Here is a 25,804-nt window from a genome sequence, read left to right on the forward strand (position 1 = left end):
AAACACTGCAGGCCTGGATGCAGCTGCAGGGAGGGGGGGAGGATCTCATACGTGCCTCGTGATGCTGTGGGGCCAGAATCACACAGGCAGCACGTGGAGATGCTAATGGTGTGAGGATGTGGCACCTGGACTCCTTGTCCATCCCTGTGCATTGGCTTTTATAACATGTGAGCCTCCAGAGTTTCTCAGTCATTTAAGGAAACAGAGAAACCACAGCTCAGACCTTCCCTGTAAAGCCTGACAACGCAGTAGAACAAAAATCCAGTGTGTTTTTCCTGGTTTCCCCTTTGTTTTTCATATATGAATTTTATGGATATAAAGCTGAGCAAATTTGTACAAAGAGAGCAAAACTACCTTTTTTTTTTTCTTTTTGGGATAATCAGAATGCTTTTCATAGGTGATGTTTTTCAGTTTAATACAGTCTAAAGTCAAGCATGACTGATAGAAAATTAATGCAGCATAGTCCATACCTAAAAATACCAACACTTCATTTGACTATATTAAGACTCAGGAAAAAAGCATTTTAGATAAGATCTACCTTTGGTATTTCTATGATTTCTATCACTGTAGTATCTAAGCTTCTCACAATATTTTAATATACTTGTTTCCACATTCTCTCTTGGGAGGAAATGATATGATTCCTGTTATCACATAATGGGAAACATAGCAGAGGTGATATAACTTGTCCAGGTTAGGGAAGCAAATTTGTTGAAAAACAGACATTGGAGTCACTCTTGCTCTTCTAGGGGCAAAAGTCTTTTCTCCTCAAACAGCTTTGAGAAAGCCTGGGGTTCTTGTCCTTTTTAGAGCAAATAACAAAAGCAGCTTTTTCAAAGTCAGAGCCCTCTGGCAACAACCTGGATGCACATCAGGCGCATGATTTGTCCAGTGGGTGTCACTGGGGCTGCCAACACACTCCAGCATGTCTGCCAGCTTTGGTGGGTTGCACCCAGGTGTGCAGAAGCCTGCAGCACGGTGCTGACTCCAAATGCACGGGAGGTGACACTGCAGAGGCTGTTGGTGCAGATAACAACATCAGTCTGAGCAGAGCTGATTGATTCTTAAAGTCTGCATTGGTTTAATAACTCTGCAGCTGGCAGAAGGATATCACTAGGTGCAGTGTCTTGCTCGAGTGTGGCATCGTTCAAAAGATACCAAAGGGAGTTTATACATTTCAGTAGAAACAGATGATGTTTCTTTTGGATCTTTTAACAAACCTTCTTCTTGGTGCCTACCTTAGTGGCCTCTTTCTGTTTTTCTGTACTCAGCCCGAAGTATTTTTTTGCAGTCCTCTTACACACAAATTTTGATTTTTCTCTTTAGTCTCTTCTTGTTTTTGGTATATGGGCCAGGTACAAACCTTACACAATTGCAGACATCAGCATTGACTTTCCCTTGGTTTCAAATTTAACCTGTGCTAGAGATTGTCCTCTCCTCTGGACAGCACTAAATCTTCCCTGCCAGAGGTAACTAGTCCTTGGGGCTCATAGCTGTGCTTCTGCAGAGAAAAATGTTTTGCCTTTGGAGTGGACTAGATTGCACCACACAGCAGGTAATTTCAAAACATTTTCTAGGAAAGCATCCCCTTGGGGCCATCTCAAGGCCTTCATGGGTAAAGGACACGAGGCAGCGTGTAATGCTATCAATGCCCCTCCATTATTCTCTCAGGGAACAAAGCAGCGAGGCTCAGTGGGGACACGACCTTCCTGGGCTGCAACTTGAAGGGGTCATTGATTAAGGAGAGAGGGAAAAAGAAGGGTTTTTCTCTGGATTTCCTTTTAACTGTGTAATTGAGGGGATTTATCACAGGCCAGCATGGAAATCTCTGTGTTGTTGGCCCGCTCAGGAGCATGTTGTTGGCCAGCATTGGCTTTGTGAGCAGCGCATTAAGCTGATGCAGTGAATAGATTTTTCTAGAGAGAAAGTGCTTTGCTACAGTGCTGTCTTTACTAATGTATATTCTTCTGCTTTCCATCAAACAGTCAATGAAGGCTCAGGTGAAACCAATCAAAAAGAGACATCGACCTGTGACATTTGCCAGTTTGGGGCAGAGTGCGATGAAGATGCGGAGGATGTTTGGTACAGTAATTTGCTCTACTCTTCTATTTTAATGAATGTTGTATTATTTAAAGGTGCTGTGGTTTGGAAAGTGGTACAAATGTTAGGTACTCTGTTTTCTGTGCACAGAGATTCATCTCAAAGTGACTGAGGTGATTATCACTCTGAAAAATGTATAAAACACTCTGGTTTATAATTTTGGAACATGCACAATTTCGACCAAGTTTAGAAACACAGTTATCCATTTTGTTGCCATTATAACTTATGTTATTCCATCTGGGGTTTTATAGCTTCATACTTCAGTAAAAAATAGAATTGGGAAAAATAATTGACCCAAAGCTTTTCCAGTTAAAAAGTATCATTAGTATTATCATCATGTTAATTCATGTGTGGCATTAGAAAGGCTGGGAAATCTGTCTCGCTTTTTCCTATTTTGTTGGAGTTGAAAAAAACCTTGCCCTCAATTGCTTGAAAAAATGAGAGCATACACTTAGACATTTTCTCAATGGAAATGGTTTTAATTTTTATTTTTTAAAAGAGGTTTCAAAATTATTCAGATTTTTTAAATTTTAAACCTTAATTACAAAAGCTGAAGGGAAATAATTCTATCAACTCAGACTTTTATTTTTCATTTTGCCTAGGATATATGCAAACTTACATTAAGCCAACTCTGAGCTAATAATTTCATTGTGATTTTGGAGCAGCCAATAGATCAAAAAGGTCACTATTCACAGAGCTATATTTCTAACACTGCCCTAATGCCACGCCTCATGTTTCTCTCTAAGTAACTAAAACAGATTTAGAGAGACAACAGAATAACCATGCCAAAGTCAGAGCTGCTGCCTGGATGGAGCTTCTGGAGCTGTGTGCTGGTGGTAGCTGATAATGGATACCCAAACTGGGCAGTGAGGTGTCAGTGAAACACTGAGGCCAGAGCTCCAGTGTGGAGAACCAGAATGGAGCAGACAGGAGTCAATAAATGAGTGGTGAACATGATAGCTGGGCCCAGTGTTGGGGAGATGACCCCACCCAGGCAAGGCATCTGTGCACCCTTAGTCAGGCATGAAATTAGGAACAGTTCTGCTGTTGGGTGAAGGAGCTCAGGAATATGGTCATGGTTATCCTTTTGTGCTCATTTTGGTTTTGTCTTGCCAGCTCTTAGTGGTTTTTCTGCTCAAGGTTTTTTTAAGGACTAGAACCAGAGATTACTGAGTCCTTGCTCTGGCTTCAGTCATCAAAAGAAATTGTGGTGTTGAAAAACAGAAGCAAGGTGCATCATGGTTATAGGTTTCAGTAATGTAATGAAATTTGTGAGTAAGAAATTGCCTAATGTTGACTTTGCTTAAGAAAATTACCCCAGGTGTTATGATTTTCATTGTCTCCTTGACTGGTTGTCCTTGAGAGCTTTGGTGGTGCAGTGTAGAAACAAAACCACGGTGAAATTAATATATCAAAATTCACAGTCTAGTGCTCATGTTTTCATAATTAAGTGTGCTTCCAAATTGGAAGGCAGGAGAAGAGAGGGGCAAGGAATAAAATTAGCTACAAGATAACATTATTAATCATAAGCACTGAGTAGCAGTGTTTATTTTTTTTCCAGAAATAGCTTGGTAAAACTGCCTGATCCAACTTACCCCAGTGTTCCCACTGCAGCTTTTGCACAATCTAATTCCTCCCCTTTGGAACAACTTGGCTTTTACAGAGCAGCAGAATGATGGCAGGAGCTGAGGTGCTCAGTGACAGGCACTCTTTCTGCAGGGGAAGGTGCTTCTGGGGGCAGGAAGCAGGGAAGGGTTGGCACTGGGAAGATGCTCCCAGACAAACTGTTAGGAGGCAGGAAAGCCAATTCCCACCCAAAAACCCAAACCCCATGTAAAGCCTGTGAAAGGTCTGCTTTGAAGTAAGCAGCTTCATATGCCATAACTGAGCTCTATTCTCCTGTCCTTGCCCCCTGATTAGTCTTGGATAACATCTTCCTGAACAATGAGCCTTCTGGCTGTCAGCTTTTCATTCTTTTTATTTCTACACTAAAAGTGGACTACGTATGGAGGCTGTAGATCCCTCTTTCCAACATATGTTATTTGAATTTTCATGTTTGGCACCAGAGGCACATGTTGCCCCACTCCCCTTGCCAAGAAATATCAATTTATTATTTGTTCACTGTTTTTATGTGGATCAAGTATCAGATGTAAGCAGGGCTCTTTAGCCATCTTACCTGACTGACGAGGTTTGTAAAATCCAAACAGGGCCAGCAGTTCCTGGTGGTCCTGGGACCTGCTATTACAGGATGTCAATCCCAGCACCAGCAGCGAATCCCTGTCAGTCAGGAACAGTCTGAGGTGGCAGGGTCAGTGCCTGGTCTGCTCCAGGTGAGAGGAACGCAAGCTGGTAGCAGAGCCAGACTTCAGAGAGCTGGAGATGCAAGGCTGGCTGTTTGCCTACTATTTCTAAGGTGCCAGAGTAGATCAGAAAAGAGAGCACAGGTGTGATAGCAGATGTGGTTGGGCTGCTGATGATTTAAAGTGACAATTGACATTCTTCGGCATTGTCACAGTCTATATTTTGCAGACTGTTATCTCTGGTTTAACTTTTTTTTTTTTTTTTTTTTGGTTATTCATTGCCAGTTGTCACTCATCTTAATTGTGCTACTGTACTCTGTCACCATTATTTTTAATTCTTTTTATTTGCGTAAAACCAATCTGTTAATGGCTAGACTCATGGGATTCTAATGGGGGGGTTGGCACACAGAAGATTACTTGAAGGGGTAAGATTTGTGTGAAGATTTTCTGGAAAGTACAGAGGAAAGGCAGGAAAGAAACCTCTGTAATAACAGGTTTTCCATGGCATGCAGAAGCACACATGTGTTATTATCCCATTCTGCAGTCAAGTATCATGAGAGTGAATGCAATTTGGCATTCCATTAGTGAATCTCTTTCTCTTAAGTCAAAAACAAAGACTGTTCATTTGAAAGTCTTTAACATCTTGCTGCTTTAATATGCGAAAGCTTCTTGTCACTAAGAGGATCGTGTATTACTGGCATTATTCCCACCTTTAATGCATTTTGCACCAGTGGGCTTCATGAATATTTAAAGCAGGGCAGTGGCTGTGCTCTTTAGCACGGGGTTGCAATCTATTGGTAAATCAGACATTTGGTGTTGCTTGCTTTGGGTTTTATTTCCGAGCTGGCTAAGGAATAATTGATTTTGTAAGACAGGGCTACTCAACATAACACCCCGAGAGATATACTTAAAAGGAATTGAAGAATGAGGCGTAACGTTTTGAACCGTGGTGTATTGCTCAGCTCTTCCAAAAAGCATCTATGAAACACTCACTGTATATAAACAGTGCTCACCAAGTGGAGTGCCTGCTCTCTGCTGGAGTGGCTTAGTGTCAGTGCAGAACCATGTCAGAAACCTGGGTTCCAGCATTAATCTCCTTCTTGTGAGCCACTGAGGAAACAAGAGCACTCCCTACACTGGACAAGCCATGGTTTGGATAAATACCGGGCAGCTGTTTCAGAGGTCCACCAATATGTGCAAAATGGATAGAGATAAAGAATAAGATCCTTTGGTTGAGTTTCCAGTTGGAAAGTGCTGCCAATAGAGAAGACAGGAGAATTTTCTTAAAACAAGATTAAAGCCTGCAAACCTCTGACTTGCAGAGTTAATCAAAATCAAAATGATGAATTGGGGTTAAATATGCATATTTTCCCTTTGCATTCCAATACCAGCAGGTCAGCCAGCAGCAGTGCCTACAGTAAATGCAGGTTGCTAGCTGAAAGGCAGACATGCGGCAGTGTGCTTGGAGAGAGCTTCCCCTACAGCCTGCCAGTTTCCGAGGATGTGAGGAGGCCTCCTCCAGAGTGCTCCTCTGCCTGCTCCTTCCTCCCTCTGGAGGCTGCAGGGGGAGGAGAGGCAGCAGTTCCCTGGCAGGAGGTGCCTAACCCTGGAATGGGCCACTGGAGGGTTTGTACCAGAGATAAAAAGCTGCCTAAATGCCCCTGCTGCTTCCTGCAACTTGGTCCCACTCACTCCAAAAACTTCTCCTTGGCTGGGAGTGGAGTATCATGCTCTGCAATAGGCACTGTGCTCGTGGTAGGAAACTTTCTTCCCTCCTCACAAGCCTGGCCCACAATGGAGGAGCCTTTTCCATTCCTTGCAAGGGGACGAGGATCCCACTGGGCACGGTCAGCTCAGGAGAAGCTGAAGCCATTCTGGAGGGTCACTGATGACCCCAAGCTGGGACTCGGAGGGAGGCATCCAGGCCTGGAGGAAGGAGCTGGGCTTGTTCAGTGTGTGGGTCAGTGGGGAAGGAAGGAGGGCTGGTCCCAGGTGTGCTGTGCCCCTGGGTGGCATTCCCAGGTGAGGCAGTGACACTGCAGCGTAATTACAGCAGGTCCCTGTGTTCCTTGCCTCTGTCCACATGGCTGGGACAATAAACTCCACTCACCCACAGCAGACAGGCACATACACAGAAGGTATTACAAAGAGGAGCTCTTTCAGTCCCTCCTTTCATATTTTACTGCTAATGACTGGTACATTACTTTGGGTAAATGCTCCTGTAAGGCAAGCAAACAGTCAGAAGCATGTGAGGAGGGTGAAACCACATTCTCATGCAAATAAGTGGCTCTGTAAATGGGAGATATCTGTGCAAATCATACAGCTGCCATCTGCAGCGACCCCTGCAATCAATACTGCCCCAGCAATCAATATTTATCTTTATTATAGTATAGAAAGAAAACATAAAAGAAACTAATGATTTTGCCAGCTTCTCAATCCATGCAGCAATTAGGTCAGTCAGCTTTGGGTCCCTTCCCCCTTCCATCAGTTGCTCTCAAGCAGAGCATTTGCAAACAAGATGCTGTACTGCTATAAAGTACTAAAAGGTGGTTTGAAGTCTCACATACATTACACGGGTATTGGCTGCTTCATGTTCAGCAGTGTGTATAATAACTATGTGTGACCTACTTGTTCCAGATGCAGAAACAACGAGCTGCTTTAACATCTGCAGTGTCCCAGGCATTATACAGTGGATATATTGCTGTTTTCTGTTGCTTTTTGTTCTCTTTTAGTGAAAATATAGATCTGTGTTCATAGCTGGGTGTATCACTTACACATCCATGTTGGACTTGTGCTTCAAATAAGCACAGGAATGGAATAAGAATCATTAAAATGCACAATTCTGCAAAAACTTAAATTTCTGCTTAACTTGAGACCATACCTAAGGCATGAAGTGAAGCTGCTGCTGCATAAATCTTCACATGGAGATTAGTAGTCATGTCTAATAAGAGTCCAGGCAAGGGTTTGCAGAGGGAATTAAAGGCACTGGAGCACAATCTCTGCATTGCACAGCAGCAGATGACCAAGCACGGTGCACCCTCTCACACCCATGTCACTTACCTTAGCCCCAACCTGATAGCAGAGCTACCTCCAGTGCCTGCCCAGAAATTAGCCCACTTCTGTCTCTATTACCTGGTAATGTTTCATTTGGTGTGTGTTCTGTGGTTAAAAGATTTTGAAATAAAAGGAAAGCAGCTGACCTCCAGGGAAACTGTTGAGATGCCATGTTGAGGTAAGTGTAGGGACACCATTCAGTGGGTTAAGAGTCAGCAATACTAGAAGAAATGTAGCCTAAGCAACTGGAAATTAGTCAATGAAGCAGTTGCAATGAAAGGTAAAACGTGAGGAATGTTAGAAAAAGCAAGATGATGCCTACCCATCTGTATGTTATGCTTTAATTACGAAGCCTGCTCTAAGAAAGGGCCAGGTTGGAGGCTTTTATAAGAGGCTGGTCAGCCAGATCCTGTTGCCTGCAGTATGAGAGCTGAAGAGAGAACCCAGCCATGCTTCTTCATTCGGGGCTTGAGAAAAAATGCCACAAGAACAGACACGCAAGTGGGAAAACTAGCAAAATACAAAATTGTAGCTTGAATTGCTCTCCACAGCACAAACAAGAAAACCATTGCAGGAGCTCCAGCTTGGTGAAAGATTTGGCTTATTAGAAACCAGTGTCTAGACATCATGTTAGGGTCAGAAAAGAAGATCCCCAGGTGAGCATTGCATGAATGCCATGGTTCCTGACAGGTTTCTCTCTGGCAAGCTGCAGAGGTACTGTAGGACTCATTCAGGGGGCAGTTTCAACCTGAGCTGGCCTAGGTGTAAAAGTGACTTTATTTCCAAACATAAACAGGGCAAGATCCTCACAGCATTCAGAAAGACCCTAAATCAAGCCCAAAATAGGTGGTTTTCCTCTTTCTCAGAAGGAGCCAGGAAAGGTATGCAAAAAGCAGTTGGCTTTATTTTCAGTAGCCCTGAGAAAAGCTATGGTCCAGTTCTCCAGAGGAGAATGAGGGAATGAGCACCTTGTGTTTCTAAACTGATTGCACTGCTAGTGCCCTGGCTAGAAAGGCAATGCTTGGGAAAATGATGGCTTGTTTGGCCAGCTGGTGAAATCGTTGTACTCTACATATATATTTTTGGGGTTTAGTTAAAACTAGCCATTTTTTCCCAGTCAGGTGAGTTTCACAGAATCACTTTACCATCTCTGCATCTTTCATCCTGTGCCAAAATAGCCTATTTAATTTTGAAATGAGACTGATTCCCAACTCCTTTAGGATGATGGTTGGGAGAATTTGACCTTTCTCTCCATTGAGTCAACACAATTCTTCAGAGGCATGTGTTCATTTGAGTAAGTCCTGCCTTTCCAGATTCTCAGGATTTATTTTCTTAATAACATGCTTAAAAAAAACCCCAACTTGTTTTAACATAAGCCAAGATTGTCTAGAGTTACTTATACTTCATAGTGTTTTATTACCAATACACTTTGGAACACTCTGGTAAATAATTCAGCCTACACAAAGAAATTGGCTATATTTTCTCTATACATCGAGGAAGTCTGTCGTGTAGACTATATATCATGGCTCTAAATGTTCTCAGATAAATGCAAGCCCACATTGTATTCCATCTGTACTACTCACCCAAGCAGGTTTTTAAGGACCCTATATGACACATCCATCTCTTATCCAAAAACTAGAATCTCTAACATTTGGTTTTTGTAACAAAAATGGCATTTTTTATCTTTTGCAATTACAGCAAAACCTGCTGTGTGTCCAGGGAATAACAATCTACACAATCATAAAGCTTATAGATCTTTTTTCCCTTGTGCTCCTCTTTTCAGATGCTTACCTAAACTTGGTTTTCAGTTCAGAAGGTGAACTTAGGGAAGTCAGTGGAAGTTATCCTACTGACTTCAGTGAAACAAAAGTTCTCTCCCAGTTTGATAACTGTGGAGTAACTTCTCAGTAGCCTGTGGAGCTTTTTGCTGGTAGAAGGGAGAACAAACTCAGTTGGAGTGTGAATGCTCTGTCAGTCTTACAGTGCAAAGGAATAACTTGGAAATTGTGATGATAAAAGCAGAATTTGCCTTACTGACTGCTTCAATTGCTTCAGAGGAAATATTGATTTCTGTAAAGCCAAAAATAATTTCTGAGATTTTGGGGGGTTTTCATGTCTTACCATGCCATGCTCTTGTAGGAGCAAGACAAATTCTTCTGAATTTCAAGGGGAGGAAGATTTGTAAGAGACACAGTCATCATTTGTCTTTGCAATTAGTAGTCTGTCAGCATTGGAGTTGGGGAAAAAAAGCTGCAATAATTTCAACAGCGTGGCTCAACACAGACTGATTTTCCTGTTAGGTTTCTGTGGCTGAGATGCCAATCTCTGTATGTGTGTGCATGGGAGGCATGGAGAGGTGGGTGGTCAGCAGGGAGGAAATGTAAAGCTGACTTGCAATTAGTCCAGTTGGCTGTTTGCTGAAGAGTGGGGAGGAGCTGGAGTGGCTGCCCATGTTCAGGGACTCGGGGAGGGTTTTGGGGACACTTCCCAAGGAGGGGAGGGAGATTGCCCTCTCCTGCCTTCCCTCTGCCTGGCTGGAATGGCTCACCCAGCATGAGCAGGTGAATTACAGGTTCTGTGCCAGGGGCAGCTGGAGGATGTGGGGTGGCAGCATCGAGGTGGTGTGGCTGTGGGACAGCATTAACACTGCCCTGCCCCTGTACCCTTTGCAAGGGCACATGTGTGTGGCTCAGCGTTGTGTGAGGCAGCAACAGCATCCCTCTCTCTTTCCAGGCAGAAGTGTCTAGGTACAACATATACACAGGACAGCATGGTAGAGAGCCACCATTTCATATGTCCAGATCAACAGGGGAGCAAATGAACCCAGGGTTTGGGGTTTTCTTCACTCCTCTGCCACCAGCTATGACCAGAGTTTTCAGTCCTGGGTAGGAAAGTGTCCCAGCCTTGTGAGCACATGCCTTGATCTACATTGGGAGGAATGGCTTTGGCAGTCTGTTTTGTGCTCCTGCTGTAATACAGGGTCTTGTAAGGATCACCCAGCTCCTGCTGCTTTGTGAGAGGGACACAGGAGGGTCCCTTTGTGCCCTGCAAGGGCAGCGCTGTGCGCGGGTGCTGCCCGGAGCTGCGCGAGGCTCGGTTTGTGCCCCCACAGTGATGTTGGTTGCGTAACCCCATGGCTGGGAGAGCCTGGGCTCACCAGGCTGTGAAAGTGCACATAAGGGATGATAATATGGTAATGCACATCAGATATTAATGTGCATTGACACATTATCGTCTGCGTACATCAAGGCATTACAGCATGAAAGAGCAAGTGCAAAGGCCTTGCAGAGCGACGTGCTTTTGCACCTTTCTTCTCCCCCTGTTCTCTCTTAGCCTTGTTATTTAAAGGTAAGCTTCCCTTCCTCCCTGGCCCCCCATTTAGGCAAAGTCATCCCCCAGCAGTAAAGAGAGCGGTGCCTTCCTGACGGCCTATTTAGTCGCAATAAAAAGCCGATTGGCCTAATGCGCAATCAAGAAAAGAGTGACATTTATTGCTTTGGTTTTATGATGCTGTGAACTGAGCAAGATTTGGAGCCTTACAGTGCCTTCAGGGGGCAGGAGATCACCAGCAATGAATTGTATTTATACCTTTTCCAATTTCCTACTAGCGTTTTAGCAATAAATAGACTGGGTTGTTATTGAGTTTTATGTAAGTATGTTTACGAAAGCAGGAATACGACTTTGTAGCTCAGAATTACATGTGTTGGCTAAATAGATCAACAGAGAGAATAACTATGTAAAACACTGGAAAAGCACTTACCAATTTATTATCATATGTCTTAATGGAATGCTTCATCTCTTCCATCCCACTTTATGTTAACTATTAAAATAGAACTGCATCCATTGCAGAAGGTCAGAGGCTCCTTCACACACCCATGTAGGAACATCAAGGCCACAGTTTGTTCACACATCTGAACCATTAAAAATACATCCCATGCATTAAATATGAGCCTGAGGAAAACTCAGTGGGAGCTGACGCGCAGGGCTGACCTCAGCTTTCACAGCCCCTGCAGAGTGGCAGGTGTCCCTTCCTCACAGAGCCCATCTCCTGCCCCAGTCCCTTCCCACGTGTGGGCTGCAGCTAAAAGCCTGCGTGAGATGTCCCCAGACGTACAGATTTAATTGCTGTGTCTCAGCCTGCCCATTTGGTAATGGAGCTCTCCCCTGTGGAACAGCACAGGTGCCCCAGGGACGCCTGTTCTGACCAGTGCACAGCACTTGCTCCATTCAAGGAGCTGCAGGTGGATTCCACTCATCTGTGTGCCAGCCCTGAAGAAGGCTACTCTCATCCCATTAGTTTGCTGGCAAGGACAAGTCCTTGAGATCGCACATTGCAGTCATTTGTCTGTCTCCTTTCCCTGGCAGCAGCACTGTCCCTTGGGGCTTGATCCCAAAAGCAGCCAACCCGTGGTCATCGTGAGGCAGCAAGGGCAGAGGCAGATCCCCAGCCAGCAGGAATGCCTGGTTTTGTACAACAGCTTTTACCTACAGCCCTAAAAGCTCCAAGGAAAAGAGGGTTACTACTGCACCCTCCTTGCAAATGCAGTGATTCGCCTGGGTACCAGGCTCATACCTGGGGGCTGAGATAAGGTGAGATTACCCTGTGCACAGATAACCTCTCTGCCTGTGCAGGAGGTGCAAACAATGCCTGAAGGAAAGCCTGGAAGTATCCTCCTAAAATTTCATTGAATAGCAGACTGGATTTTGTTTTGTAGTTGAAGACAGCTGACCAAGCAGGGTTTCCTGGAATATGTGGCCAGTTCAGATGGTGCTGCCTCAGGCAGGTACCCCTGGTTAGAGCGTGGTGCTAATAACACCAAGGTTGTTCGTCCAACCCCTGCACGGGCTGTTCTACCTAAGGTGATCCTCGTGGGTCTCTTCCACCTCAGAGTGCTCTGTGAATCCCTGAGGAAGCAGGAGGCACACGTGTTTAAGGACGCAGAGGTGTTTATGGGGAGAGCTGCTCTGGGCTTGCACATGTGGAGGCACACTTCACATTGAGGGATTCCTTTACCACAGTTTTTCCTCATTTTAGGAAGGTGCCCACTTCCCTTCCCCACCAGCGGTGGCTAGCTGATGTGCACAAAGGGATGGGGCTGGCAGCACGCTGGTCTCTGCTAGCCAAAAGGCCATCATCCCTTTACTTTCAAATCAGAGTCCACTTTCCATTTTCAGAACTTCTAGTGTTAGCAGAAGTTTAAGCAGAAATTTGCGGTTGGTCCCAGCCAGAGCTGCAGTTCTTTGTGAGCAAATGGATCCTTCCTGCATGGCAAGGCCCATGCCAGAACCTGCAGCTGGATAGTGTCCCATGCTTCCTGCTGGACATTGCAATATTCCCACTGGCTGTTCAATCCATTGCAATATTCCCACTGGCTGTTCAATTGAAACTGTGGGGTTTGTGGAAACAATTTTCATTATTCTGCTGGCTTGAAGATAGGAGTGAACAGTATCAGCAGTCTGAGGCACACAGCAATAAACTGTTCATGAAGGACAGTCTCAGATGTTTACAGAGAGAGCAACAGTCAGCAAAGCTTTGTTTTAGCACAGACTACAGAGATGTGAAGGACACCAGGGGCAGGCAAACCATAGAAAGGCATTTATTTTATTCTGTGAGTTTTAAATAAACTTTACACATTAGATACCTGCAGACACTTGAATTGGCATGTGCACAGAATTAGAATTTTTTTCTCTGGTCACACAGCTAGCATGAGGGTTTTTCCATAACTCTTCAAACCCAGTCATCAGCCTTGTGATTCTCTGTTTGGCTTTAAAGCATCCAGTGTGGCAAAGATCACTTTATACAACTTAGTATCTTTAAAATAAGAATGATATTTAGAAGGACACATTTATTTTGCCCTAAAGTTGTTAGCACACAATTCAATGTACTGTTGAGGGCACCAGAGGCATTGGGAAGCCAGGTGAAGGTCATGCTGTAATTGGTGCTGTGAATTGTGAAAAGGAAGCAAAGGTGAAGTTTGTAATTTTTTTTGTGAAAAATTTAGTAAAAATGTTACAGGTCAAAAATTAAAGGGGAATAAGGACTCAAGTTGCAGTGTCTTGCACTGCAGATCAAAGATTTTTTCATGAGCTGCAGTCTTCAGGATGACTTCTTGAAAACTGGAGGAGCATGAGCCCAGCTCCTCACCGAGCTCTGGGGAGCAGCCAGTGCCCAGGGACTCTCTCCAGGGCTGTACAGCAGGGTGTCTCCAGGAGCAGCCCATGTTTTGGAACATCTTCCATGAGCTGCCGTGCAAAGCATGCTCTGAAAAATCCGTGTGTATTTTTAAGCACTGCCAGTCCATCCCTGCTATGCAGCAGCAGCAGTGTGGCAGCTGTAGCCCAAGCTCCTGGCTCTGTCCCCGCTACACTCCCAGAGTGTGTTGCATTTGGTATGCAAGGAAGGCCATCAGTAAATATATTCACCACTTTAGTGCATTTTAGCTTGACATATGTCCAGTAAACAATATTTTGAGCTTTTGCAGTTGGGAAAAAAAATTACCTGATTATTCAGCACTTCCTTCTGTTATGATGCTTTGGGGTCCTTCAAATCATTTTCATTATGCACTACATAATAATAAAAATCTCCATGCAGTATGCTGATAATTCTGTGCATGGTCTCTGTGATTTCTAATTGTTTGAATAACAGGATGCTATTGAAATGCCATGCAGAAACATTGCATCACCCTGAGGGAATCAAGCTTTTCTCCTTTTACTCCTGGTGAAGATAAACATTTGAACAGTTGAAATAAGTAAAATATCCCAGGGAAGCCACTGTGCAGAGGAGGCATGCTAAAGCCCTTCGTGCAGAAGCAGGGCTGCAAAGGACAAAAAGGAAAAATAAATTAGATAAATAAATAAGTAACAAACATTGAATGGAAGGCACTCAAAAAAACCCCATGCTTTTCTTCTCTTGTGATCTTAAAGCAAAAGAGAAGCACTAGCAGGCCCAGGAAAGAAATACTGCGTGCTATTTTTGTGCTGCCATTATAAAATATGTATTGTTTATTGTTCTGCACTGCAGCTAAAGTTTTGCATCAACCTCAAAAATTACAGCAAAATTTGTTTTGAAGGAGACATGCAGAGTCTCTATTCTTTAAGCCTCTTAATGATGTTCTTAAGAGTGCAGTGATAGGATTTCAGTCTCCTGGCAAGCACAGAGAGGTTGTAGGGTATGATTCATAGAAAGTGTAAAACACTGTGTGCCAGTGTGCACTCTGAATATATTTTATGTGTATGTATTTCAGCAGATACATGATGTTCAGTGCATGCCAAAGCAGGCAATGATGCCAGGCAGTTTTGGGTGCCATCCTCTTGGGCTGTGCTCCACGTGCTGCAGAGACCACTGTGGGGTACCTGAGTTTGGCCAGACTACCAAAGGTCCCTGGTGACTCTGCACTGAGCGTGTCAGCACCTTGTCCCTCTGTCAGGGGTGTAATGGTGCCAGTCCATTGCTGCTGTAGGGCTGTCTGAGACCACTGTAAAGCTCAGAGGTGTGCTTGGAGATGGGCTGAGGGTCAGAAGCTCAGATTTTTGTGCTCCTTTTGACACTCACATCAAAACATAGGTGTGTCCAAGCAGCCTGGAGCAATTCAGCTTTGCTGCCTGTGCGTGCAGGTGGCTTTGTGGGTGGATGATGTGCCGAGGTAGATACAGAGGTGACCTGTCCCTGCTCCCCAGTGAAGGGCTGTCACAGGCTGCGTGTCTGAGCAAGCTACCTGAGCTCCCAGAGGTTCACCTTGCCCAGTCCCTGCCTAGAGCTCATTCAAATGTCTCTGCATGATGTTGTGTTGAGACATGAAACACCCCCAAAGCTGCCTGGGTAAATGAGAGCTCCCACCAGTCTCCTGACACACGGTTGAGCCGTGCTACAATGCCTGCTCCGGCGTCGAGGCGGAATGTTAAGCCTGGCTTCATTTCAGCTTGCCTGCTGGTAATGTCAACAAAGATGCCCTGTGTACCAGAAAGAAAAACCTTGATGATAGAGAAGGCATTTGGGACTGATTGCCAGGTTCTTTCTGCAGGCATATACTGCCAGGTTTGCTTTAAATGGGCATTTAATGTCCTACTCGGACAGGCAGGGGGCTTGGAGAGGTCTATGCTGACATGCAGAAATTTGGGGTTCTGATCACCATGTTCTCGTCACAGCAGAGGAAGATAAGAAGTGTCTCTGGTTGAAATATCATAAATGTACAACAACTGTGTTATTATTTATACACTGTTTTGTGGCAAAGGGCTTTGGGCTTTTTTATGCTGCAAAGTGTTGTTAGGGTTTTCACTGCTTTTTTTTTTTTTTTTTTTTTTTTTTTCTGGCCTGGAGAAAATATATAACATTTTAAATTATTGCAGAATGGAACTTCACCTTCCCTGTAAAATAGTGCTCTCTGAGACGTGGTGGGATCTCACACTTGACCAAATTAGCATATGCGCTCAAATATCAGAGCTCTGACTAGCAAAAATAACACTAGATTTGCATGTTCACATTTTTAGCTCTTGCCTCCCTGTCTCTTTGGTTTTATGCCTTTTTTCTTGACTGACAATTCTCTTTGTGGCAGATTTATTGCTGTTCTGCTGTTTGGACCCTATAATCAACTAGACACTTGGCTGAAGACGTTAGTCATTTCATTAAGTACTTCTCTCTCAGATATCTCAGGCACAATTTTCTGTTGCTCTGGTTCCAAAAAGCAAATGACCCATGGCCAGCAAAGTCTGAATATGAATCTTTAATAAACAGAGGTAGTACCAACAATGCTCTCAGGTTTCCAAACAGCAGAGGGCTAATTAAAAGATGCTGAATGGGGAAGAACTGCCATTGCCATCTCGCTCTGACAAAAATGTGCCTGCATCTGTTCCCAGTGAAGCCACTCTTTTGGAAACATGGTCTCATTTATCCTCCTTGCTTCCCATCAGAGCTACACAGGAAACCTTTCTCATGCTATGTGCAGATACTGCATAGTAATTTTTTAAAATTATTTTTCAGTAATACATTGCTGGAAACAAAGACTGAATAGTTGTCTTAGGAGTAAAGATAAAGCATGGAGTGTGTTTCTTTTTGTCATCACTGTGTCACTAATGATTATATTCTATTCATGAACTAAAGAAATAAAATTATAGTATTCTCCTACCCTTTGTGGGCAAAGAACCATTCTGTCATTTTATTGAGACTCCTCCTCAAAACGCAACTCCTCCTTCCAGGGACAGCCCTTCATAGCCATGAATCCTCCCTTCAGTATCTTGCTCTCTGCTGGCAGAGGTACTTTCTGTGCCCAGAAAATAGTACCATATGTTATTTGCAGAAACGTGGGGCGTTAGGAGACTGTGCACTCACCCATGCTTGGTTTATTGACCCCAATAATTTTTATGGAGACTGATTCAACAGGAAGCCAAGTTGGCTGCTCCAGCTTGGCCAAGCAGCCTGGTGCAGCACATCCCCATCACTGCTGGCACACGGACCAGACTGAGGGCCGGCCAGTGTTTCTTTGTGATCAGGATCCAGGTTGGGAAGGAGTTCTTTGTGCTCCTCTCTCATTTCCCTGGGGAGGGAAGAAGCACCATAAACAGGTGAAATCCCAAAATGCCTGTGGGTTCCCTTGTGCTGCTGAGCACCCTCTTTGCAGTTCCTGCCTTGGTGGAAGCTGCCAAAGCTCACAGACCAGAGTGCAGCAACACACGCCCCACAAGTTGGTAGGGAGGCACGAGGAGGTGCCTGTCAGCATCTCACCTGCCTCAGGCTAAGCTCAGCTCTGCCAGCTCTCCCCCAGGCATCCTCCTGGGCCTCTCCTGCATCTTATCTGCAGAGCTGCACCTCTGCCTGCAGACACCTTCCGGTTCATCCTGGGTATGACATTCTCATGACAGGATCCAGCAACGTCATCAAGCAGTGTTGCAAGATCCACCATGGGGAGGTGGCCCGAAATCCTCTCAGGAGGTGCCCAGGCTTGCCCCTTCAACAGTCTTTTTAGTTTGTTTTGGTGTTTTTTGCTTCCATGATCACCACAGTGATTGCTGGAGGTTCAGCTCCTCCAGGATTATCATCATGTCAAATGAAATGGAATAAAATAAAGTGTATAAGAGAAAGGGAATGCATTGGAGACTATCACAATGACCTGGAAGAAAAGACATAAGAAAATGAGCCTTGTTTAATGACTGTTTATGGTGGCAGCCCAAATTTTAATCAATTAACATATGAGCCCATTACTTGAATATGCAAAGGGCCTGTGGAACAGCATTCCTTCCTTTCTCAGAGGAGCTGCAGGGTATCTGCTGACATCTCGGAGGCTCTCTTTCCTCACAGAGGCTTTTAAAGCTGTTTCTGACTGCAGAAGGCATGGTTAAATCTTACACACATATTCTGTGTATGCTCTTGGGTACAGTTTCATTCTGTGACCCCCTAGGAGACCTCATTGACCTTCCCTTGAGCACCAGGAGTGCTCAGTCAGCCTTTCTATTGCCAGGCTTTCTTCAGTGCTACACTTAGGAACAGAGAAAGCAAATAGATTTATTGATAGAACCATAATCAGAAGTCATAGGCAGGATGATAACATGGTCAAATGATCCCATTACTTAAAATTCAAGGCCTACTGGAGTGCCTCAGGGACTGGGAAGCTGCAGGCAGACAGGCAGCCCATTGAACACACCCTTGGCAGTGGGATGGGTGCTGCCAGCCCTGTGCATGACAAGTGTTAGGGGGAGGCTTTCTTCAGGGTAGGGGCTTTCTGTGTCCCACAAGAGCTGAAGGTACTCTCTGTGCCCAGAAAATAACACTGTTGGTACCCTCACCTAATGCACACCCTGAGCCAAGCAGGGATGTCACAGTTTGGATCTTGTTTAACACAAGGGAGTCCCACTCTTGCATTTTACAATGCTTCAAGAAGTGAAGGCACCTTTACAGGTTTCCATTCAAATGCATCAAGTGCTGTTCATTATGCATTTATTACCTCACTGGTGGACCCCACTGAAGTCTGAGCTATTCTCAGAGGCTGCAGTTGCCTGGGCACACACGTTAGGAGTACATGCCTCACCTTTTCCTCTACAATTTGCCCTTTTGGAATTTGGCAGCATGGTCCAAATAGCAGACTTTTGCTTCCTCCAGTTTGAAAACACGTGTTGGAATACCATCATTTTCCCTGATAAGAGGAGCACTATAAATTAAAAAGAGCCAGCAACACAGGCACATTAATCTTCCTGATGCAATCCTACCTTTCGCACTTCCTGACATATATTTGATGTCGACTTAATTGTGCAGCCTTAAAGTAGGATTTGAGTGTCTAAGTGCAAAAGCAGTAATAAACTGTGGATGCAAGCTAGAAGTTGTCTGCTGAAAACTGTGCAAGGAGTGGATGATCAGTGCAGCAAGGAGATTGGGGCAGCAAGTTTGGTGTTTTTTCAGCATGCCTCTAGCTGGCTCTGAAAATCAGGCTTCACACAGGGGATCCTATAAGGCTTTGGAGCATATGGTGTCATCCTGGGGGAGTCCTTTCCTGCTTCAGAGTGATCTGACCCCAGCACAAGCAACACGTGGCTCGTGGTGCTCACGTGTCACATCCTCTTCATGCGGCTGCTGCAGAGGTTTGCTTGGAAAGAAAGGCTAGTGTCATGGTTGAAATCCTAGAATGGGGTACAGAAAAGCCCTGGTTCTCATCTCAGTTTTGCTAGAAGAGGTCAGGAAAGTAATTTTGGGTCTCTGTGTTTTGGAAGGTATCAGAAGATATAAATAAATGCCTAGTGGGCTCTGAAGCAGTCTTTGAAATCAGTGGGAAATAGGTCTCTGAGATACCAGAAATCTCACACAAAGTGTTTGCATGCATCTTTAAGCATTTAAACACCTTTAAAAATATCTCTCTAAACTGTCTAACTCTGAGCATAGGTTCCTGCATCCCCTAGGTATTCTTGAAACTGCATCCAAAGTTGCTGAGATTTCCCCTAAAGAGCACCCTTTTATTGTAATTTTCCCGTTGGCTTAATCTTCTCTTGACTTGAAACATAATATATATTAACCTTCACTCATTTTTCTGTAGCAAAATGTAGAGAAGTGAAGCTGTTTCTTAGCTGGTTTATTACAAAAAAAAAGGAGCATATGGCTGATTGTGTCCCATCTGAAATGCAAATGGTAGAGCTACGTGGAAAGAATTGCTATTACTTGAGCAGTAAATGTTTCCTAATGAAGTGAGTTTGACTAAGGTGGGAAGCTGGAAATGGCTGCAGGAAGAAATGATGATGGTTAATATTTCAGTGGAGCAGAACATTCTTATTCTGCTGATAAGGAGATTCTTGGGAAATGCGCTGGATTTTTTTTTCTTATATTCTGTGTTTATCAGTGTGGGGAAATTGCTACACACAGGGAGCTAGACACTTTTCTTCAAGTTATGAAATCATGTAATTTAATTTATAACCACAGCTTTTCACCACTGGCCTCTTTTTAAACTGAAGTTTTCTGTATTTAGTGAACATTTGGGGTAAATAGACCTACCCAGTGTAAAAAAAAAAAAAATAAATTCTAAAAGACAGCTACTGATTCCACTGTTTTCCATCATCCTGAGCACATTCCTGGAGGCCAGAAGCCAAACAGGGTGATGAAGAGATCGGACCCAAACTCTCCAATTTCCCTCTTCCTGTTTCCACCCAACTTTTGTGTATATCCCTCTACACCTCCAGCAGTCAAAGGTGTCCAGATGTCTGCTGCAAATGGGAGGTGGACTGACTTTTAAACACTTTCTTAAATCAAGCAGCGAGGCTGGAGGCTTGACATTTCCATTACTTAGCTTTGCAAAGGGAGAGCTGTGGAGCTGGCACTGCCAGGTTCAGCACAACCAGTGGGCTGGAGATAGAGCATCAATCGCGTGGCTCTGCCTTAATGTCAGAAGGAGCCAGGAAGAGTTTGGATAGCACAATTACATGCTCAGAAGAGCTGGAGTAGCTGCCAGGTTAGACCTCTGGCTTTGTCCCCAAGCAAGATCACGTTCGGTTTGCTGAGGCTGAGCTGTCTGTTACACGGCACACTTGGGGGACAGAAGATTAGCATGCCTTTCCCCTGTCCATGCCCAAGGCTGTCTGATGTTGCTTATGGAAATGAAACAGGAGAGACCTAAGGAAAAGAGTCTGCAGCCTGCTGTCAGTGGAAGTAATTAGGTTTCTCCATCTTGGAAGCAGTGGCAAGGCTTGCTGGGATCAGGATGTGTCCACGTTAGTGCGTTAGTTCAGATCCAGAGCAGACTGTGGAAGTGAATGCCTCCCTGTGCTCTGGTTCACATCACAGAGCAGCCCAGGAGCTCACAAGCTGGGTTCTGGAGTCTCTGGAGATGGCCTAAGCAATCTGAGGATGAGGCCACCACCGCCCTGCCTGCATTTGCCCCACACTGTGCTCTTGGACATGGGAGCCTTCACTCCTCACAGAGCACAACAACAGGTCAGGGGACCTTTCCGGGTAACACCTGCATAAGGCTTTTTGCCTGCTGAGTTATCCAGGTGCTTCAGAAAGTGCTTGTGCACAAAGTCTTCCCTAAACCAGCACTCTCTTGGTTTTAATAGTGAGTAGCCTCTCTGTGTCCAGAGCTGGGGAGATCCCACCAGCCCGAGGCACAGAGAGAGTGCGGTCACATCCCTGCTCCCATCTCAGTCTTGGCAGGTGGTTTTATCCCAGTGGGGTGAAGTGAGGCTTCAGTTTCACATCTGTTACAATCAGAGTGCCTCTAGGTGCTGTAATTATTTTCAGAATTGAATCATAAATCAGTATAAATCCTCATATATATGGTATTCCATACTATGGATGGCACCTGAACAGAGGAGAGTTTCGTGGCTCTTTAGTTTGCAGGAGGGCTCAGCAGCTTGCTTTATCTGCCTATCTCTTTGGTTTACAGGGGATTACAAGTGGTAATGCTGTGCTACAGTTTTCCATGTAAAACACACTTCTTTTATCTTTCTTTTTACTTGCTTTTATGTGCCTCTTCCCTCTCCCTGCATCTCATTTCCATCAAGAAATACAAATGACCTCCTGACAGAACTTTCCACTTTCATTATGTTGATTTGCATTGTACAGTCAGGATAATACAAACACTTATATTTCTGAGATGTATTTATGATGTCTTGAAAAAAGTTTCCCATATTAGCATCTTCTTTTTTCTCTTTCTGTATCTTTTCAGGTGTGTGTGCAACATTGACTGTTCTCAAACCAACTTCAATCCTCTTTGTGCTTCCGATGGGAAATCTTATGATAATGCATGTCAAATCAAAGAGGCATCATGCCAGAAACAGGAGAAAATTGAAGTCATGTCTTTGGGTCGATGTCAAGGTAACTCTCATAACAAAACTCATTTCAAAGAATGTTTTCAATTTTTGTTCAGAGAGGAAAAAAAAACCAGAACCAGGGCTGGCTTCTTATTTGGTAACTGTTATATTTCTGTTAGACTGCTGCAGTTGATACTCTAGAGCACAGGCTGTGGTGAGAGGCAGAGCCCTCCCTGATGCAGACACAGCGAGGCATGAGGGGGGGACCACACCTAACCCTGCCCACGGCCTGCCCCCAGCAGCAGCAGGGCACTGCCCAGCCCTGCACTGGGTTCTGCCTCAGTCACCCGTCTCCTGCCCCAAGCAGCTTGCCCAAGAGCTCTGTCTGCCAGGCAGCAGCTGGAGCAGGACAGTGGGAATACCCCTCAGATCCATTTTGCCGCCCAGGATGGATCCTCTGGTGTTCCCTTAACTGGAGCGGCATGAGGCAGCCTCAGGACTGAAGAGGTTCCTCTGAAAACATGCTCCCAAACACAGTGCTTGGGCTGGTTCTTCAGGTGACCCTTGCTGGGCCCCATGATGCCCAAGATGCCTGGAAGGAAGTTTCCAGTTGTGGCTCAAGGCTCTCTCTGTTCCTCCATACATACAGTGCTTCTCTGTGCCCATCTCTTGGTCTACTACATCACCTGTAACCCTTGAGCTGACTTTAAAAACCCTTTTTTTTCTCTAAAATGAAAATGAAGAGAATTTGCTTTTCAATAGCTCCTATAAATAAAGTGTCTGCTGAGGCTCAGACTCTCAATAGCTTTTTTCCTTAGCTTCTGACCCATAAATCCTCAGTACATCTACTTACAAGGCCATAGCATACAGGTGTATTAAAAACATTCCAGTTTACTCCTGTCTCTTTAAAGTTAACCACCCTAAGTGGCAGTTCATTTCAGGGTACATATTAAAACTCCCCAATTACTTCAAGTAGAGCAGAAATGACAACTCCTGCTTCAGACTGATATATTTATCCCAGCTGCAATCTGTTATCACATATTGTTAGAAAAAAGATTCTTGCTGTTTTCACCTGGCAGGCCCAGGAGAGCCTTGCAGCCAGCAGAGATGATGTGTGTGCAAGGGAAGTTAGCTCTGCCTGGGCACTGTGGTGGGGACATGGGCTGTATCGAGTCCAGGCTCCCCAGGCAACTCAACACATTTCTTTTCACACAGACAATACTACAACAACTACAAAATCAGAAGATGGGCATTATGCAAGGACAGATTATGCAGGTACGGTTCCTATTCTGTGAGAATCACAATTCACAGGACCTGTGTAAGTCTCTTTTCTCCTTCATTTGCTGAGGTGAAGTGTCCTCATCTTCTAGTATGGTTTTCCTGGTTTACTTTAAGAAAACACTGCCTTTCCATTACTCTTTCTTTTGCTACAAACTCTCCTCTTAATAAATGGGCTGCTTCTATTTTTGTCAACCTACAACTGCTCTGGCCATAAAACACCTGTTGTGACAGAGGAAATAAGTACTGTAAATTATTTGCCAGAATTAGCAGACGTTATTGAAAATTACAGAATCAGTGCACCAGATTATGCATATTTTTGTCATGATAGACAGGTTTAAGGAAGTGAAAATCCAGCTCACAGCACTGCTGGGATACCATGAAACGCTGCCATAATAGATATTACCTGTCGGCATTTAACTATGAAGTTAATAAGGTTCTTAAAAAGTGGGGGGGGTTTAAGTGATAAATGGGTTTAATTTATTTAGAAGCTCTAGTAAAATATAATGGCTGAATAGCCCTATATGGCACTTGAAATTAAAAACATGTAAATACTAGTGAGGTTTGGGAGACATTTTTTACACCCTTTGCCTGGGAGGATTGATTTAGAAATTGAACGTGTGTGCGTGCGCACGTGCATGCAAATGTTCACAGCTCACGCTGAGAACGAAAGCCTCTGGGAAGGTCTGGTGAAAATGGGTCAGGTGATGCACTCATTGCTTCAGTCTTGTGATATTTCTGTGGTTTTGAAGTGTTTGGAGAGAGTGGGAGTGGATTGCTGGGTTTGCCTGAGCTGCATGGCTCAGGTGAAACCCAGGTGACGGTTTCACAGGTGTGAACATTTCCTGCTGGGGGGGTGCTGAGGCAGGATTTAATCCAGCTGGTCATCTCCTGTGCCATCCCTGTGACAGTGGGGTAGCCGGCCTTAGAAATGATTGTTCTGTTCCTACTTAAAACAGTGTGTGATGATTAAAACATAGAGCTCTGAATAAATGATGTCTCGGTGAGGCAGAGCAGTGCGAGGTGTTGGGGGTTGCTGCAGCGCGAAGCAGGGAGGGTAGAAGTTGCTATGGAAAGAAAATGCTGGAATAAATTTCTGAAAGATCAACGGTGAGCCATGGTCCAGGTGTTTCCTACTGCCAAGGAGCCCTTCCATTGGTGAACAGAGGGACATGCAAAGAAAAAAGTCTTCAGTGTCTTTCCTCCAAACTCTTGATTACCCTCAGCTTTTTGTGGGAGGTAGTAGTCAGTTTTCTTAAAAAGCAGGAAGGGCTGATGTTGTGTCCTGGGGGGACAGGGGACCAAGAGATAAGGCCAAGTAGGTCAAAATTATTTATTTTAAGTTAGAAACAAGGACAAGTAATCTTATCTTAAATCCTTTTTCTTTCTTGCTGGAGAGTTGAGGGGAGCACTGGCTTCCCCAAGCTGAGATGAAGGCCTGGAGCCCCTTTTCAGTGTGCAGCCTGTCCTACGCTGCTGCTGCCGGATGGATTTGCTTTGGGATGGCAGGGACCCACATCAGCCAGAGAGGAGACAGCAGGAAGTAACTGAGTTGTAACAAGAAGGGAGGGAAAGGCAGGTTGGGGATTGGAGAGGAGGAGGAGATTGCAGTGGTGACAAAAGAAAGCCGTGTCACGGGTCATGGAGGAGGAGGAGCCCAGAAGGTACCTTGAGCTCAAGTGTGCAGGAGGAAGAGAATAGCTCTTGCTTAGGAGAGATGATATTTCAGCCCACATTCAAGAGGAGAGGCGGTGGGTAGAAGAAAATTGACTGCAGCAAAGTGTTGTCAGGGGTTGGGAGCCAAGGAGGGACCTCAGGAGGAATCTGGGTTATTTGACAGGGCAGAGCCAAGGCACAGAGGAGCAGGTCTGTAGTGGAGATGGTCTCCAAGCACCAGGAGGTCAGAAGGATTGTGGGAACAGATGGTCCAGTGAGAGTTGACAGAGACCTGTGGAAAGGACACAGGGCACCTTGCTCCCCTACAGCCCTGGGAGTGATGGAGGCATCCTCAATCAGCAGTGAAGTCCAGTACATACTTTAGGCACAGGAAGACACCCCATTATTGCTCCTTTAGAAAGCCACTTCTTGGGGCTTCTGGTGTGGCTCAGGCCCCGGTGGGCTTCTCAAGGGTGGTGACTGTGTTCCCTGGGCAGGTCTCACCAGGTTCTATCCACTGATTTAACCTCAGCCACAATTGCCTGTGCTAGCTGAGGTTAAATTTTGTGTGCACTATTCCTCTGGCTTAAATTTTTCATTTTTACATACAGTAACAGCATGTAGGGTGAAAATTGCTAGTTTATGCAGGGCAATCCACTTGCCTCCAGTGTCCCCAAATGTCTGGGACATAACCCCATCAGAAGACCTTCAGGGAATGGGACTGCTGTATCAAAAAGCTGCAACAACTCCAGCCTTCCAGAAATAATCAGGGAAAAGGAAGGCAGCAGTATAAAACTGAGGCTCAGTGAACATTCATGCATCAGCGTTTGCCAGACAGGAAGCTCTGTGCCATCCTCATGTTCTTTCAGCTGCAGAAATGTTTGATGGTGATGGCTGTGATAAGAATGTGGTACGTGCTACTTTTTTCCCATCTTCGTATCACCTCAGACGGGAAATGCTGCCCTAACCATGGGGAGCTTTGTGTGAAAAAGCAACAGTTCCTCAGCCTCTGAAGCAATTTCCCCGAGCCTGCGGCTTTCCACAGAATACCTTTGTTCTCTACCATTTAATGGCAATAAAAATCGCCGAGACCGTGAGCACCGCACGCTTTTAAAAACATTGGCTTGTATGGACGGCCTTTCCCAGGGGAGAGCATAGCAGTGGGCATAATTGATGTTGTCAATTATGCTAATGCAGCC

The 25,804-nt window shown here is 44.8% G+C and overlaps 1 protein-coding gene across 1 annotated transcript in view; it reads left to right on the plus strand.

Annotated features, from left to right (window-relative positions):
• The window catches only part of TMEFF2 (transmembrane protein with EGF like and two follistatin like domains 2), a 125,294-nt gene that overhangs the window by 70,789 nt on the left and 28,701 nt on the right, over positions 1-25,804 (plus strand). Inside the window, exons 5-7 of the mRNA XM_038142245.1 lie at positions 1,983-2,079; positions 21,587-21,735; positions 22,887-22,946. Coding sequence (XP_037998173.1) covers positions 1,983-2,079; positions 21,587-21,735; positions 22,887-22,946 — 306 coding nt within the window. The remainder of the gene's footprint in view (positions 1-1,982; positions 2,080-21,586; positions 21,736-22,886; positions 22,947-25,804) is intronic.

The sequence above is a fragment of the Motacilla alba genome, chromosome 7 (genome assembly GCF_015832195.1).
Source record: "Motacilla alba alba isolate MOTALB_02 chromosome 7, Motacilla_alba_V1.0_pri, whole genome shotgun sequence".
Taxonomy (NCBI): Eukaryota; Metazoa; Chordata; class Aves; order Passeriformes; family Motacillidae; genus Motacilla; species Motacilla alba.